This window comes from Amphibalanus amphitrite, unplaced genomic scaffold (assembly GCF_019059575.1).
Source record: "Amphibalanus amphitrite isolate SeventyFive unplaced genomic scaffold, NRLGWU_Aamphi_draft 000544F_arrow, whole genome shotgun sequence".
Lineage (NCBI taxonomy): Eukaryota > Metazoa > Arthropoda > Thecostraca > Balanomorpha > Balanidae > Amphibalanus > Amphibalanus amphitrite.
Window position 1 is genome coordinate 155,729 of NW_024882038.1, and position 14,669 is coordinate 170,397.

Here is a 14,669-nt window from a genome sequence, read left to right on the forward strand (position 1 = left end):
CGATCATAATGGTTTCGAATAGACTGCTTCAAGCGCTTCCCTTGTCAGCATATGTAGGTATGAACCAAACTTTCATTGATTCTCAAATCCCAACTCAAGGGCGGCTTGAGAGTAGAATCCTAATTGAACGGTATCTATTGATTTTTTATTGCGAATTTACTACATCATTTGATTGTATTGGATATGCAGCATGTTGACTGCAATCGCCTTCATAAACATCGAACTGAAGCGGCTACTGACTGGTAAACCGGTGGGCAACGCAATCACCACTGGCCTAATACCCTATTGAATGTTTAGTTATTCAGATGGCGGCAGGGGTTGGGACAACTGCGCGTGCCTCCGCGGAAGCCGATAGAGCCTACAGTCACGACTCACGCTATTGGCACACCGTGCGCTCGTCACCAGTCATGGGCAAAGTGGGACCACCTTTGGTCCACTCCATCTCAACTAAAGACTTCAGGCTCGACTCTTCAGGTCAACTGCATGTAGATAATTCACATATCTGCCTCACGTCTATCTCTGATCGTAACCTTGACCTCGACCGTCTGTCGCGGCTCCAAGCCAAGCCGGAGTGGGATTTGGGGAGGTCGAGCACCCCCAGCTCGGCACAACCTTAGCCACCTATGCTAGTGGTGACTACATCGCATCCACTTTAGATCCACATTAATATACCACAGGTCCAAATCAGCCGCCTACATAATGTCCACATCATTCCACATATCATGTCAATTTGTCCACATCAGGTCCACCTCAGGATTGTTGGCTCTAGGGTCACATAGACCACGACATTGGTCAAGGCACATTTGGTATTGGCAACGCAACAGAACGGGTAAGGATTGTGTTGTGCAACTGATGAGATGCCTGTAGGATGTTTCAATGGCGGTTGCGGTTGTGCTAGATGGATGACTAGGCATTCAGCTCAGAAATATCTGTCGGTCCTCATATGATAGATGCGCAGTTTGAGACAGCCATCAGCCATCAAACTTAAACGGATTTCTTTTCCATTGAAATGAAAGTTGCGATGAAAACGGTCGGCGAACCTATTGATGCACCAGTCGAGAATGCAATTGCTAAGCAAGCCACCTGTTCAGTCTTCTGTCCTTCGTATCGTACACGGCTCTTCTGGAAAATAACCCTCATGACCCCTCCTCTCTGGTCTACTCAGCAGGGCGTTATGGACATCACCTTTCCGCGACCCTGCCCCCTCGTCCATTTCTTCCCGACGTGTCACCACACCTCCCCTCCCCGTTAGGTCAATTCTCCTTCCATCCCGGCACATCTGACGACCCCTACCCTCTCTCCCCTCCCCATGGGTCTCCTCTTCCCTCTCCTCTCTCCTTCCCTCCCCTCCCTCGGCGGCAGGCAGTTCACCGATATCGTCTCCAATCGCCCGCCGGCCGCCCGCTCGCTTCGGCACCTCTCAGCCGCTTATCACCAGTCACCACCTGACCACACTCCCCCTCGGCTTCTAATCGACGACTGGGATACAATCGCGACGCGTCACCGCCACCGCCAGCGCGCCGCGACCGTCGCTAGTGCAGCCAGAAGATATCACGTGACCTCACGCCGGCCTATCTAAGACTCATCTCAGGCCTGTCACGTGACTGAACCGTTCCAGCAGACAGACGCTCTGCTCTGGCCAGCGCTAAGCTGGGGCTGCTTTGGTCGCTGCTGCGACCAAAGCTGCGACCTTCCGCGGCTGTGGGCTGTGCCTTCTGCGGCGGCGCCTGCTGCGGTGGACGCTGCGGCGTTTTTGCTGGCTGGACGGGGACGGTCGCCAGTGGACCTGTCGCGTCGCACGCGTCGGCCGCGGCGCTGTCTCCTCAGCGGCGGCGGTCGGTGGTGGGGGGAGCCAGTCGCCGCCCGAGTGGCACAGAGTGAGGAGCGGGGTGTCGTGAGAGCGTGGTGCAGGAACTATTGGTGACGTGCACCACTGTGTGTGAGTGGTGTGGATGGATTGGTGCGTGATGTGCGGGATAGCAAGTGAATATGGTTTTATGGTGAGGTGACAGGACAGCCACTGACAATATTGAGAAGTGCTTACGGGTCGAATGGTATCCCTTTTCCGAGTGTTTCGGGTGCTTTTATGGACTGTTACTTGCTGTCCGAGAACAACTTGACAGAAGTAGCTGACGGATCGAACATAGTTGTTGCGGCCGCGGACCAATACTGATGACAACAATGTTGGATCGTTGAAGATTATGTAATTGTATTGCAACAGTACATGCAAGGGCAAAGTGAAAGATCACACGCTACTCTTTTCTGCCGGGTATATTTCCTTCAGGTTCCTCATCATCTCAGTGAAGTGTTGAGTGGCGACTGGACGAAGTGACATGGCCTCCGCTCCCCTCGGTGACAGTAAATGACTCCGGGCGTCTCAGTGACCGGTTGGGAACCCTTTCGGTGACGCGGCCAAGACGGATTCGCTGTCGCTCTCTCTCCTCGGCGACTGAAGAATTATGAAGGTGAGTTGCGGTATCTCGTCGAGCTGAGATCGCCGGCCGGGCCGGTTTTGAAACCAAACCCATTTGGTCGCTTTGGATGGCACGTGCGTGGAATGAATAACCGCCTCTGCATCGCGTATTCAATACCTAATTTCATCATCAACAAATGTAGAAATGCTTCTATAGAGCTGAAAAGAAAGACATTTCGCAATCACATCGTTACTGGCTTTTGGAATCGAAACTCCGTCATTAAACGTGTCCTTTTCTCGATTTGGGAACTTGTAGAAATGCTAAAAGTGAGATTTTTATCGTAAAATACCTTTTCATCAGATGTTTCAAGTTCCATATGGTGCTTCAAGCGTGTCATAACCCTTTGGCGACAAGAAGGTGCAAGGAGCATCATTGTTTGACTCTCTTTGAAGATCTGCCATGTTATTGCAACTTGCTACTCGCATCACACGCGTCCGTCCTTTCTATCCTCAGGATCAACTCATCCTGATCATCCCTACCTGATCCGGACTGACGATCACTCCACTTCGCGACAACCGGTGAGTAGCAGCTCCAGTAAGAACATCTCTTTCAGCGGTGACTGTAGTGTTGAGGGTGGCGGGGTGGCCTGTCTTGACTTGTCCCACCGGGGCACTCCCGTTCCGACGGTATGGGCTCAGCTACTGTGGTACACCTGACTATAATTGTCGACTCAGTCCAATATCTTCCCCTTATTCTCTCATCTCATGGCCCTGGAATGGTCTTTCCATTCCAAAAGGGCCCAACGACATAAAAGGCATCATATTCAGACACGTGACCACGGGGGCTGAGCTAGACCGCTCATCAGCTCAGTGATTTGCTTAGGGTCAGGTTCGTTTCTGGTAGATCTCCGAAAGGCAAATGACCATGCAATGTTAAATTGAGGTCTGCTTATCTGAAAATGGTTGCTGGCTTTCATCAGACTCTTGACCTCTAGAAATTCTGCTAGGAGGTCGCTTACAGCCAAAATATGCGTACTTTCGAGATGGTAAAACGCCAAGGTAGTTGACACGGCTCAGGGGCAATGAACTGAAGACGGTGTTTTATGGTGACAACAGGTTTTGAGGATCATCTTCTGGCCGTTATTTATAAGCAGGATGACACCAGTCAAAACTAATCATCAAAATGCCGGTGGTGTAGGACGAACCAAAGCCAAAGCTTATCTATCGCTATACCCACTCGAAGAAAGCAAACTAATATTCTAGGTAGCTCATCACTTATGATCAGCTCACGACACAGCATTGACCTCGTCTCAATGAAATGACTTTTCACACAAAATCCTAGATTTGTTCTTTCGCACATTATTTGAACAATCATCACATTTAATCGCTAGCTCTATCGACGGATCTGCTACTTTGGCCGTTCCTACAAATATCAGATAAGGGGCAGTCTTAGGTACCTACTCATATGTGCACTTCCATCTGTGTTAGATCATTTCTCAGCTGTCCCAAGAAGAGCTGAACATCCAGTAGCTATCCCACGGTGTAAGATGTTATCGTCACATGTTGAACAGGGCTTAGCCGCTCCACACTTCCCTGCGCTCGTTGGTGAACGCGCATTGGCTACTTTGCTGCTTTTTAGAGGAAGATGTAATTTGTCACACTGCAGACAAGCATTTTTGCTTGTAAGTTCTCAGTTCCTTGAATGCGATGACTGATATGGGAATTCGTAACGGCATTTTGTCTCCCGTAAATGGATATTTTTCCACACATAACCTTAGATGCCATGCCATACTGTGCGTAACGTTGTTTCATTAGCGTAAGCCCTCGTTTTATTAGTGAATTGCTTTTTGTGAATGTTTACTTTTTTAACCCTCGCCCGCACATGCCATTTTCCCCATCCTAGAACGCACATGGGGGGGGGGGGTGGTTGCCACCCCCCCGCGCCATTTCGTTCCTGTTGGAGATAGAGCTTAGCGGTAAAGACCAAAAAGATTCTTTGGGAAGAGACGAATCCAATGATACCCAGTTTTACCTTCTCAGGTCAGTCATTGACCTTCCAGGTCAGGTCAAACTAAAAAATGTTGCTGTTTTGGGTCACCGTTGGATACCAAGTGCGCTGCTTATCAAATACCGATGACGATGCTATTTTCTGGTGCCAAGCCAGCTAGAACCTCTTTGTCACACTACCCGACCAGAATTTTGCTGCTGAGGTCATTTCAGGTCAAGTTAGGTCAAGGTCAATTATATGTGTTTGTATGTCTGTGTGTGTCTGTGTGTATACTGATGTGTGCACCGATTGTTTTTGGGTCCATGTTACATGAAATCATGATCTGAGAAGCTTTTACCAAAAATGCAGTCAAAAAACTTCACAAAAAGTAAATTCAGCTTGCCTAAAACGCAATTATCTTAGATGACCTAGGTTGACCTTGACCCTGACCTTGACCCCTGTACATCTTCGAACAACATGTTCCATGATAGGTGGGAGGTACGACTGGCAAAAAAGGCCGAAATCAGGGTGTCAAAAGCTCACAAGGCCCATGGCAAACGCAAGATGTTGAGAATTGGCCATTTGGGTCATGACATGACCTGAAAAACAAGGTCATATCTCCGAAACCAAAAATCACAGAAACTTGAAATTTTCAGTGGACATCAAGATAGGATAGAGGAGCAGCTATACGAAAAATCAGCCCTATAGCTCTAAAAATGTTGAGTGCAGAGCAGAAAGACTACCTGGGGGGGGGGGGGTGGCAACCACCCCCCCATGTGCGGGCGAGGGTTAATGATTGTACACATTATTTGCTGATTGGTGAGCACACATGTTTACAAAAAGAAGCACACGGCTCGAATAGAAGCTCCAATAACTGGAAGAACACCGTTTCAACTTGCCATGCGAATAGCCACGGTCAGTACTGTTCACTGTTCAGCTATGCAGTCAGTCAGCTATGCAGTCAGCCGAAACTAAATTCAATGCGAGATTGTCCGTGCCGTGCGGACAGCGATCTCGACAGCCAGCCCAGTTTTCCGAGAACTTGAGTCGGGTCATTAGCCTCGCCAGAAGCCGTATCGGTAATTGCACTCAACCGGTGCACTGCGATTGATGTTTGCTCGTTGCATATGGGGCATATTTACTCTTCAGTGCATACTGACCAACTGCGAAACATCGGAATCATAATTTAGATAAAGTTTTACAAACGAAATAAATATTGAGAGCCCACATGCCACTACAACCAGTGGCGTATAATTTAAAGGCCACGTTTCTTATTGTTGCAAGATTGATTGGCCGTAGCATCGCACACACCAGGGTTGGTTATATGACGCTATAACCACGAGCGTAAATGCACAGTCGTAAAGCTATAAACTGGCCGGAGCTCTGAACGAAACTAGGCAGGACTGTCTGTTTGTTTTCTACTCCATCAGCAGAGAACTCAGCGCCAGATTTGGGTCTGATTTGGTCTGAACTGTGTCAAAGGTGGCGCTTCTGAAGTCCGAGACTTTTGCTTTGTTCAGATCCCATCCCACACATCTTCAAAGTTGATGATGAAGTTAGCAAATATTTCCTGTCAAATATCGCAACTCGACGGCACCAACAGCCATCAATGCCACAATCTTCAATTGCGGCCCGCCAGTCAGATATATGTAAACCATGGGATTGTTTCTTTTGTGGCCAACTCCTAGACTACCTACCGAAAGTAAAGCGTCGCAATGTCTCGTAAAGTGAGACGCTGAACTAGTAAAACGTCGGTGTTCTTACAACACCATCTGGTTCACTGTCGTCAGCTAATAACACAACTGACTTTGCATTTTCCAATAATAGCTCGCCTAAGTATCGCACCAGCACTGCTTTCCGCCGACCGATCTTTCTCTATACCTTTCACAGCTCCCGTGCTGCCCGATCTTCCCAAACTGACCCGATCTTCTTCCGCTGACGAATGACCTCTGCCTGGGGGCTGACAAATTACCAACACCTCCTGAGGTGACTTGCGCCGCGCCCGCGCTCCCAAACCAATGACTGAGCGCAGTGGCAGAGACCGTTTTTGGAGTCCCACGCCCTCACAAGGTGTCCGTGTGTCGTATAGGATGGATGTGTTCTGTGACGCAGCCCGACGCTTAGCTGTTGTTTGCCGCCCGGAACAAAAGGTTGTAAATACGAATCATCATTCAGTTACAGTCTGTAAGGGTGGGAAATTAATTGGTCATGTCTGAAGCGACATGCATGAGTGGATACATATCAATTAATGTTCGTATGAAAGGTGAGCTGGAATATTCATCATAGCAAATGCCGTCCGGAGAACAATAATAAATTTAAGGTGAGCAGAACACATCAATTTTAAGTTGTGGGCGGCAACGTTCTCGGCAGAGCTGATGACCCCCGAACTGGAACTTGGAAGCTCCGAACTGGAACTTGGACGATGGGACGTGGAGTTACAGTGGATGGTGGATACTGTTGAATGATGTTGAGGGTTTCTTTGAAAATGAGCCCCATTATTATCAAAAGATAAGCAAGTAATAGCCTTTGGCTCATTGTATAATAGACAAAAGAAATGGAAAAGAATATATGTGCGATATTTCGTGTCCGACACTTTTTCATTTCTTTTGTCTATTATACAATGAGCCAAAGGCTATTACTTGCTTATCTTTTGATGGTGGATACTGTAGGCATTACGAGTAGGCAAAGGACATTTGTGTGGACAGCGAGTGTGAGACTGTTCTGTGGATCATATATGGAGTTGACTGGATGGGAGGAGAAAGACGGTGGATGGTGGGTTAGAGTACTCATACAATTCAAGCTGGAAGTTTGTGTAAGCGATGAATGGAAGCGAGACGCCGCGATCGGCGAATCTCCCTGTCAATGTGGGCGGTGGGCGACGAAACTCCTTGTCCCAATGGGCGTTGACGGCCCTATCCTATTTGACACTGGACCGTAGCCGGTGACCGTTGGTCCTTGGACGGTGGGCGGTGAAGCTCACCGTCTCACTGGGCGGTGGTAGCGCCCCTGCAGCCTGTTATCCACCCCACCCCTCCACTCCCCTCTCCCTGAGATGGTCCGCCCGACTCGCTCTCCCTCCGCCAGTGACAATAAATTCCGCTCCCGACGGGGGCCGTGCGTGTTGTCCACCGTCCAAACAATGCTATCGGCTCGCATCTGGGACGGCCGAGGTCGGGCCACTGCAGAGGAGAGGGGGCGGGGACGCCCACCGTGCAATGGGCAGAGGGGAGGGGGCGGGGTCACAAATATATGGGGTGACTAAATATTTGACTAAATATTTGAATTTTGGTGACTAAATATTTGACCACGAAATGGTTGTCTGTTAAAAATGTGTAAATATATGATTCAAAAAGGGATCAGGATTTCATATTTTTTATCAAAACGCTTCTGTGCTCACAACAAGCGTTGAACAATTGCACCTTGAAAAAAAATCACGCCGGATTTCTTCTAAATTTAGCGGGATGGATTGTTTCCAACAAGCCAAAAAGTCCACTGTCCTCTAGGTATCAAAACCCACTCGACCGCGCGTCCTCGTCACCTCTGGCTTCTGCCCTCCCTCCCTCCGTCCCTCTGCCCAGTCAGCCACGCCCTCCAAATCGCCCCGGGGCCGTGGTAATCTGACACCGGTGGAGGTGCCACCACCGGTGACAAAGCGGCACCCCCGCCGGCGACGGCGTCCAATTTCAATGGCCGAGGTGGGCTGGACCAGAGTGGCTGGGAGCTGGACGGCGGTGGCTGGGGCGACGGGGAGGGAAAGGGAGTGGTTCGGAGGTGCGGGTTTGAGGACGGGTGCGTGTGGTGTCGATAATGAATTTTATTACAATGAATTTGTGAGAGGACGGGGTGGCTGCTCAGTTGTTTGGCAAACATGTTCAATGTTCATGTCTTCAGTTTTCCTTGAGACTTGATACATTTGTTTTTTTTCTTATAACACTGGGGTAATTCTTTCTGCGACTAGAAGGTGCTTGAGCCTGATTTCAACTTGCCAGCAGCATCCTCTTACTTCTTACTTCTCAGATTTCCAACTCCTGCAGCCATCAGAAGCCGCTGTGACTGCACGCCACTGCCCGCCTCTCCTGCGCCACCGCCCGCCCCTCGCGCGCCACGACCACCGCCAGGCTTCCTTGGTCGACTCTGAAGGCGTCCCTGACTTGCAGTTTGGATGCGTTGAAATGAAGTGGCCGTTGCTACAAACAGACTATCACGCCGCCGTGGCAAGACGCTAAGCTGGGAGGAAGCTGGAATCGAAGGGAACGGTGGAGGGCGAGCAGGATGAGACAAAATCGAGGTGACGAAGGTGGGCTTTATAGAATGGACGTGATGGAATAGGGAACTGAAACGGTGACTGGTGTATTGGGACCATGTGAGTGGAATTTGATATAAGTTTGCTGATTAGAGTCCAGTCGAGTAGAAAGAAAAAAAAAACGAAGAGAAAATGAGATTGAAATTACCGAAGTCTCAAATCCTTAATTCCCTCTTGATGGATTGAGTGACCTCTGTTAGAACGACAATGGTGACCTGTGTGGTAAACTAGAGCGGTCTCTTGGGAGAAAAGTTCAATAATGAAATGATTGCCCTAAAACCGGGATCCTGCTCTCAACCGAACCTGCTCTTACGACATTCTCTTAAATCTTCCCGCTACCTGACACGAGACACACCACTCCGATTATCTCCGACAAGAAAGGAAGCATACCAGTCTTTTTCTACCGAGTAATTTGTCCCACTCCCCCGGCCTTATTCAGAGTTTCAGATTCAGACCTAACGACCGCCTCCCACCCATCTCCTTTCCGCTTTCGTTTCCTTGTGTCCCGGCCGGCCCGCCCCTCAGCACGCGGAGCGGTGACTTCTCTGTGAAAGGGAAACGTGAGACCGTCATTAGGATCGGGTGACCGCTGGAGAGCGGCCAGGGTGCTCGTTTCTGTCAGCTCCCACCGAAAACTGTGTCAACTCTCCGAGATTGAGGTGTGCTGGGAATGTCGTCACGCGGTTGCGACGCCACTGAGTGTGCTTTGAGAGCGCAGCTTTTGTGACAAGTGAGGGATGAAGTGTTCGGAGGCTTCTGTAGGCGAGGCGAGAAATTGGAAGATTGTGTCGAGTGTTTTTGTTGTTGATAAGAGGGAAAGGGAAGAGAGGAGCTTGGATTGTCGTCTGTCTGAACAGTCGTCTGAACAGTTTGATTTCATGATAATATCCAATAGTATTTATTTATGTAATGTGAATCATCTGCTGCCGTTACCTTTTCTGATCGATTCATGATGGGTTAGTTCCTATATGGATACGTGAAAGAGCCATTAAATATTTGTCGTTCCGGAGATTTCAGCTCTGAATTCCAATCGAACTACCCTGCATGCTGTATGGATTTGGGCGGCCGTGTTGTGATTGTTCCATCGTACGGCTGCATTATTGCGGTTTGTTGCGGCATTTTCGGGGCGACGATCGACGGTTGTAGCACGGTTCTGTGGGAAATACTGGAATATAATTGGCTGTTTTCAGTTTGAATCAGATGCTGATCGAAATAGCCTTTGAAGTTTGAATACACAGAGTACTAATGCATGCCACCAACTTAAATTAACTGCGGTTGGATTTTAGATCTTGCTGGAAATAATAGGAAGTTGAACTTTTTGCCTATCATGGTTTTTAGCTGGGCTGTGTGTGAAACAACCGGTAGGCTGAACGGTGAAAGAACTGACAAACGTTACCAACGTAAATCACCTTTGAACTGAGGAGGTATCACATATCCCCAAAATGTATAACACCCGCAAGATACGGTCTGCTACCTCACTGGACAGTTAGGTCTTGCATTGTTACCGCATGCATTCCTCGCTATATACGACGCTTAATACCAACATCTCCCCTCCCCCACAATCCCATCCAGACATCCACCCCCGCCCCTCCCCTGGGCGCACCGGGCTGAAGACAATGCCCCATCAGGTACGGTAATGTAGAGGCCATCTCTCAGGCCCCGCGGTGTAGGTGACACTGCACTGTGCAGGGGTGCAGGGGTGCAGGGTCACACCAGGCAGGGAACGTCCCTGAGAGGGTAGCTCGGTTCGGACTTCGGTGTCATTGTTATAATGAGCGGTATCATCTAATGGCTGGGAAAAGGCGACAAGCATGGCCGGTTTCGAGTGAGCTGTTTTACTGGTGACTAAGCGTGATTGCATACAGTCAGAAGCCATAGCTAAGGCAATCGAACCATTAGTTTCCAAAACGACGGAAAAATGTAGTGAGACCAGAGCGTTGTGTTAGTCCCAACATCGCTTGATATAGATAAATACTGCATTATATTAGCGTTCCAATTTTGTGTCCTCTACATCATAGCGTAGCACATAATTATCTCAAACACTATGGCTGAGGCTCGGAATGTCAAAGTTTATGTTTCCAGAAAACTCGCCATTGAATATTTCGTAGCACCATGTCAAAAATGCCACTTAAAGGAAAAGTGCCACCTTCGTGAAATATGAAGATATCGTTGCTTTTCATTTTGACATTATTATTTTTCATGTTCTTTTTAAATCTGGTGCCAGAAGTGCATAATTCGTAAAAAAGTATGTCAAACTATTTAACATATTGGTACTATGTTTGTACTCTCTACCGCACCTTCTGTATGATGTCATAGCGATGACATCACACTCAAGCCAATCAGCCTTCAGAAGACAGTCTCGTCGGCTTGTCGGCTCGTCGGCTCGGCTTTCCCTCTGCCATAAACACTGACATTAGGAAGCGCTCGTTCTCTCAAAGATGTATTTCTGTATGGAATGCCCTCCCCGCTCAAACTGTGTGTGCTCACGATGTCAACACGTTTAAATCTATGTTAGATCGCGATATCAATGATGCGTTGTACTCTTACCCAATGTGAAAGCTCTACTTACACTAAGAACTAGGACAGTTCCAAACATTTCTCCATGCTGAACTTTTGTGCATTAAGTAATTACTTCCTGTAAATCTGTGAAGGAGACTCACTTCTCCAGTCAGTTTGTACATATATAATCTACAGCACAAACTTCCTACTGACTGGCGCGTCTCTTAAATGCAGGGTTCCTTGTACCTTCCTCTCTCACTTTCTCCACCACTTTCCTCCCCGGACGCAAAAGGAACCCAACCAGGTAAGTCAACCAGGTAAGTTGTGTCAGATTAGCTGATTGGTTAAAGCTGAGCTGATTGGAGCTGATTGGTTAAAAACCAAAGCCTCGCCGCGGGTGGCTGTATTACAGGATAAGAACGCATTCCTGGGATAAGGACGCATTCCTGGCATATTTTCTTTTAAAATTGCCGATACCTACAAATGGAGGCCGAAATCGGCCGTAAGGTGGGGCACTCTCGGGGTTTTCGGACACGGGCTACAAGATGGCCATCTCAGTTTCAAACCCCATGTTAAAGGTGACCCTTTTCCTTTAAAGGCTCTGCTAATCGTACACCACCGGTCGTTGTTTGGCATCTTTCCCGTTTTTAACCGCAAACGGTCCCAACATCTGATATTCCCGACTGCTAGTCACTACTTAAAATCCCAACAACGGCATCGCTGCTCGGTAAATCCATACCGTAACGGTTGTGGGTCAGTGGGATTTGGAGGGTCATTGGTCGATTGAAGAGCCGATGCGGTTGATTGGATAGGTTGTTGACCGATTGGAATAGGCATTGGACGATTGGCAGAGTCATCAAACTGATGTCTCTTATTTTCTGACGAAAAAACACAATAGAAACTGAAAATATGCTAAACCAGCTTTACGACCATGTGCCAGGCAATGTTTTTACGAATAAAGAACTTGGGTCAAGGATGGCGTAGAAGTAAGACTTTTGGACTCTCTTTGCTTTCTTTCACATTGGTGGTATTCGTGGCGCCAAGTTTAGTACCCACTACCCAATGTTTTAAAATGCCGTAGAATTGAAAGCACGGCAATGTGTTCCAACGTAAGACCAGCGTTCGCAGAACCGCAGGTGACTATATGTAGCCGCAATGTGTTCAAACGCAGGACCAGCCGTTCGCGGTCACTGCTGACGCAGCTTACCGCTGCAAGTGTCACCGGTCCCTGCGTCCCGTCAGCGCCGGGGATTAGCGGACCTTTACGACCGCTGTTAACGGCTAGATTAATTTCTGACACATCTAACGGCCGCGCCAGTCGTCACTGTCGTCGGCGAGAGGAACGATGACCGGCGGCGAGATGGATGGCGTGTTCAATCGCGCTGCGTTTTAGAGGGACTGTGGTGGAGAACTCGGCCTGCGTAGGAGCCTCTCTCTTGGATTTTAGCTAGCACAGAAAGGTGGCTGATAAGCTGGTCGGTCGAGCTGGTGTTTGTTTGAAAGTACGAGCGTGCAGTGATATGTTCTGACCGAAAGTTCCCAAACATGAACAACCTTATCCCGTGTCAGCCCAAAGTCTTTGGGAAGGTTTATGTGTTCCACGCTTATTATTTTTAGATACTTGACCCATACATACTTTAAAAAGCGGACGCTCTCAGATGAAATGCAATTCATTCATCAGACGTTCGATATTTAGCACTCTTCCTGGCCTGCCTATCATAGTGTGAACTGTGTGATGTCACCAATTAAGCGTCTAACCACCGTTTTCTCTGCGTTCCAGCTGGCTTTCGGCGCAATGCTGGCGGGTGACTCGACGCCAAAGCATCCGGACAGGACACCCCGGCGGTCGCTCTCCCCCACCAAAGCTCGTGGAGTAGTGTTCCGTGAACATGCTGAAGTGAAGGTGCCCGAACCTCACTCCCCACGTGAGGTGGGTGCGATGTCGAGGACGCGAGGTCCGGCCGCGAAAAGTGGTGATAACTTAGTGGTGAAAGTTGGTAGCCCAGGAGTGACTAGTGGTAAAAGAGTGCCGATGAAAGAACGTGTAATAGTGGGAGAGCATCATGTGGTGGCAGATCAGATTCTTCTACCGGACCAGCAGTATGAAGAAGCAGGTTCAGCTCCATCATCCTCTCAAGCAACTTCTCTGCCACCGTCTTCATCACCTTCAGGAGATACACATGCAACTTCGTCAGCAGCAAGGAAACCAGCTCCAGAGAAAGTGTCAGGGGAGGCAGGATCAGGAGCGACACGTCAGCCTTCTCCAGAGCGACGGCGCGTCTCGTCGCAGGAGCGTCATGTTCGTCGCCAAATGCGTCACATGCTCTGGTGTCGAGAACTTCTACGGACGTTCCGGGCTAGACCAGAGTTCTTTTGTCAGTTCCGCGGTGGAGTTGGTGGTGGTGGGACACCGTGCTGGTTATCTTTTCAATCTCACGAAGACCCCGCTCCTACCACCCGCAAGCGTCGGCAATCGGCCGAGGAGCCGGCGCCGCCCTCGCCGCCTCCGGCTGCCGCGCCGGTCACCGCCCGGGGTCAGCTGCGCATGGTCAGGTCAAGGTCAACGCCGGACCTGCGACGACTGAGCACGGGTCGGCGCAGCGGCGACTCGGCGTTCTCCGAGCTGGGAGCAGAGTCTGACAGTCCTCAGGCGTCCAACGACAGCGGAAACCCGGAAACAGGTGGGTGCGGGACGCCGCCGAACGTTAGCTCAACTCACGTCATTTAGCTCAAATCAGCTCACGTATTTTAGGCTTCCAGAACAAGTTAGGCGCTACCACTCCTCAGGTCATGTATTTAATACTTTTAGAACAAGCCAACCAGTAACACAACTCAACTCATGCATTTTTGATTTTAGTGTCCTAAAGCAAGCCAGCTCGTAACACGGCTCAACCCATGTGTTTTAGTCTTCTAGAGTAAACCAGCCAGCAACACAACTCAACTCTCGTTGAGCAGTACAGCTCGACCTTGAGCAATGTATAGAGTAAGGCAGGCAGTAACACAGCTCAAGTTATGTATTTTAGAGGTATAGAGCAAACTAGCAGTTTCCCTTTCCCCGATCCCTATTCCCAGTCACGTTGCCCTGGGCCGGTTTCAAGGATGTTCACATGTGTGTTCCAATAGGTTTTCCCATGTGAGCTCCCAATGGTACCCCTAGGGCGATCCCATAGGGCTGCCCAATGGTTTTGTTCTCATGCATGATTGCTGAGTGTTTACCAACGTTTTCCCATATGAAAACCGACAGTTTACACTCTCTGCGGTATCGAGGGGAATGAAGTGATTACTTTTGTAGGTCATTTCTGAGTCTGGACATTATGGCCGGGATTATGATCATCATTGGCATCTTATTATCTAACTACTGAAGGGAAAACATTTTTTTTTATGACTTAACCGCTATTTCTAAACACTGTGTGGTTGAGCCTTTCTAACATGTCGAGACGCGCTGCATATTATACAGCTCTCCGGGC

General features: G+C 49.0%; 1 protein-coding gene across 1 annotated transcript in view; it reads left to right on the forward strand.

Moving 5' to 3' along the window:
- The first annotated feature begins 2,459 nt into the window (after positions 1 to 2,459).
- LOC122393607 overlaps positions 2,460 to 14,669 on the forward strand; it is a 69,803-nt gene continuing 57,593 nt past the window's right edge. Inside the window, exons 1-2 of the mRNA XM_043389813.1 lie at positions 2,460 to 2,465; positions 12,983 to 13,883. Coding sequence (XP_043245748.1) covers positions 2,460 to 2,465; positions 12,983 to 13,883 — 907 coding nt within the window. The remainder of the gene's footprint in view (positions 2,466 to 12,982; positions 13,884 to 14,669) is intronic.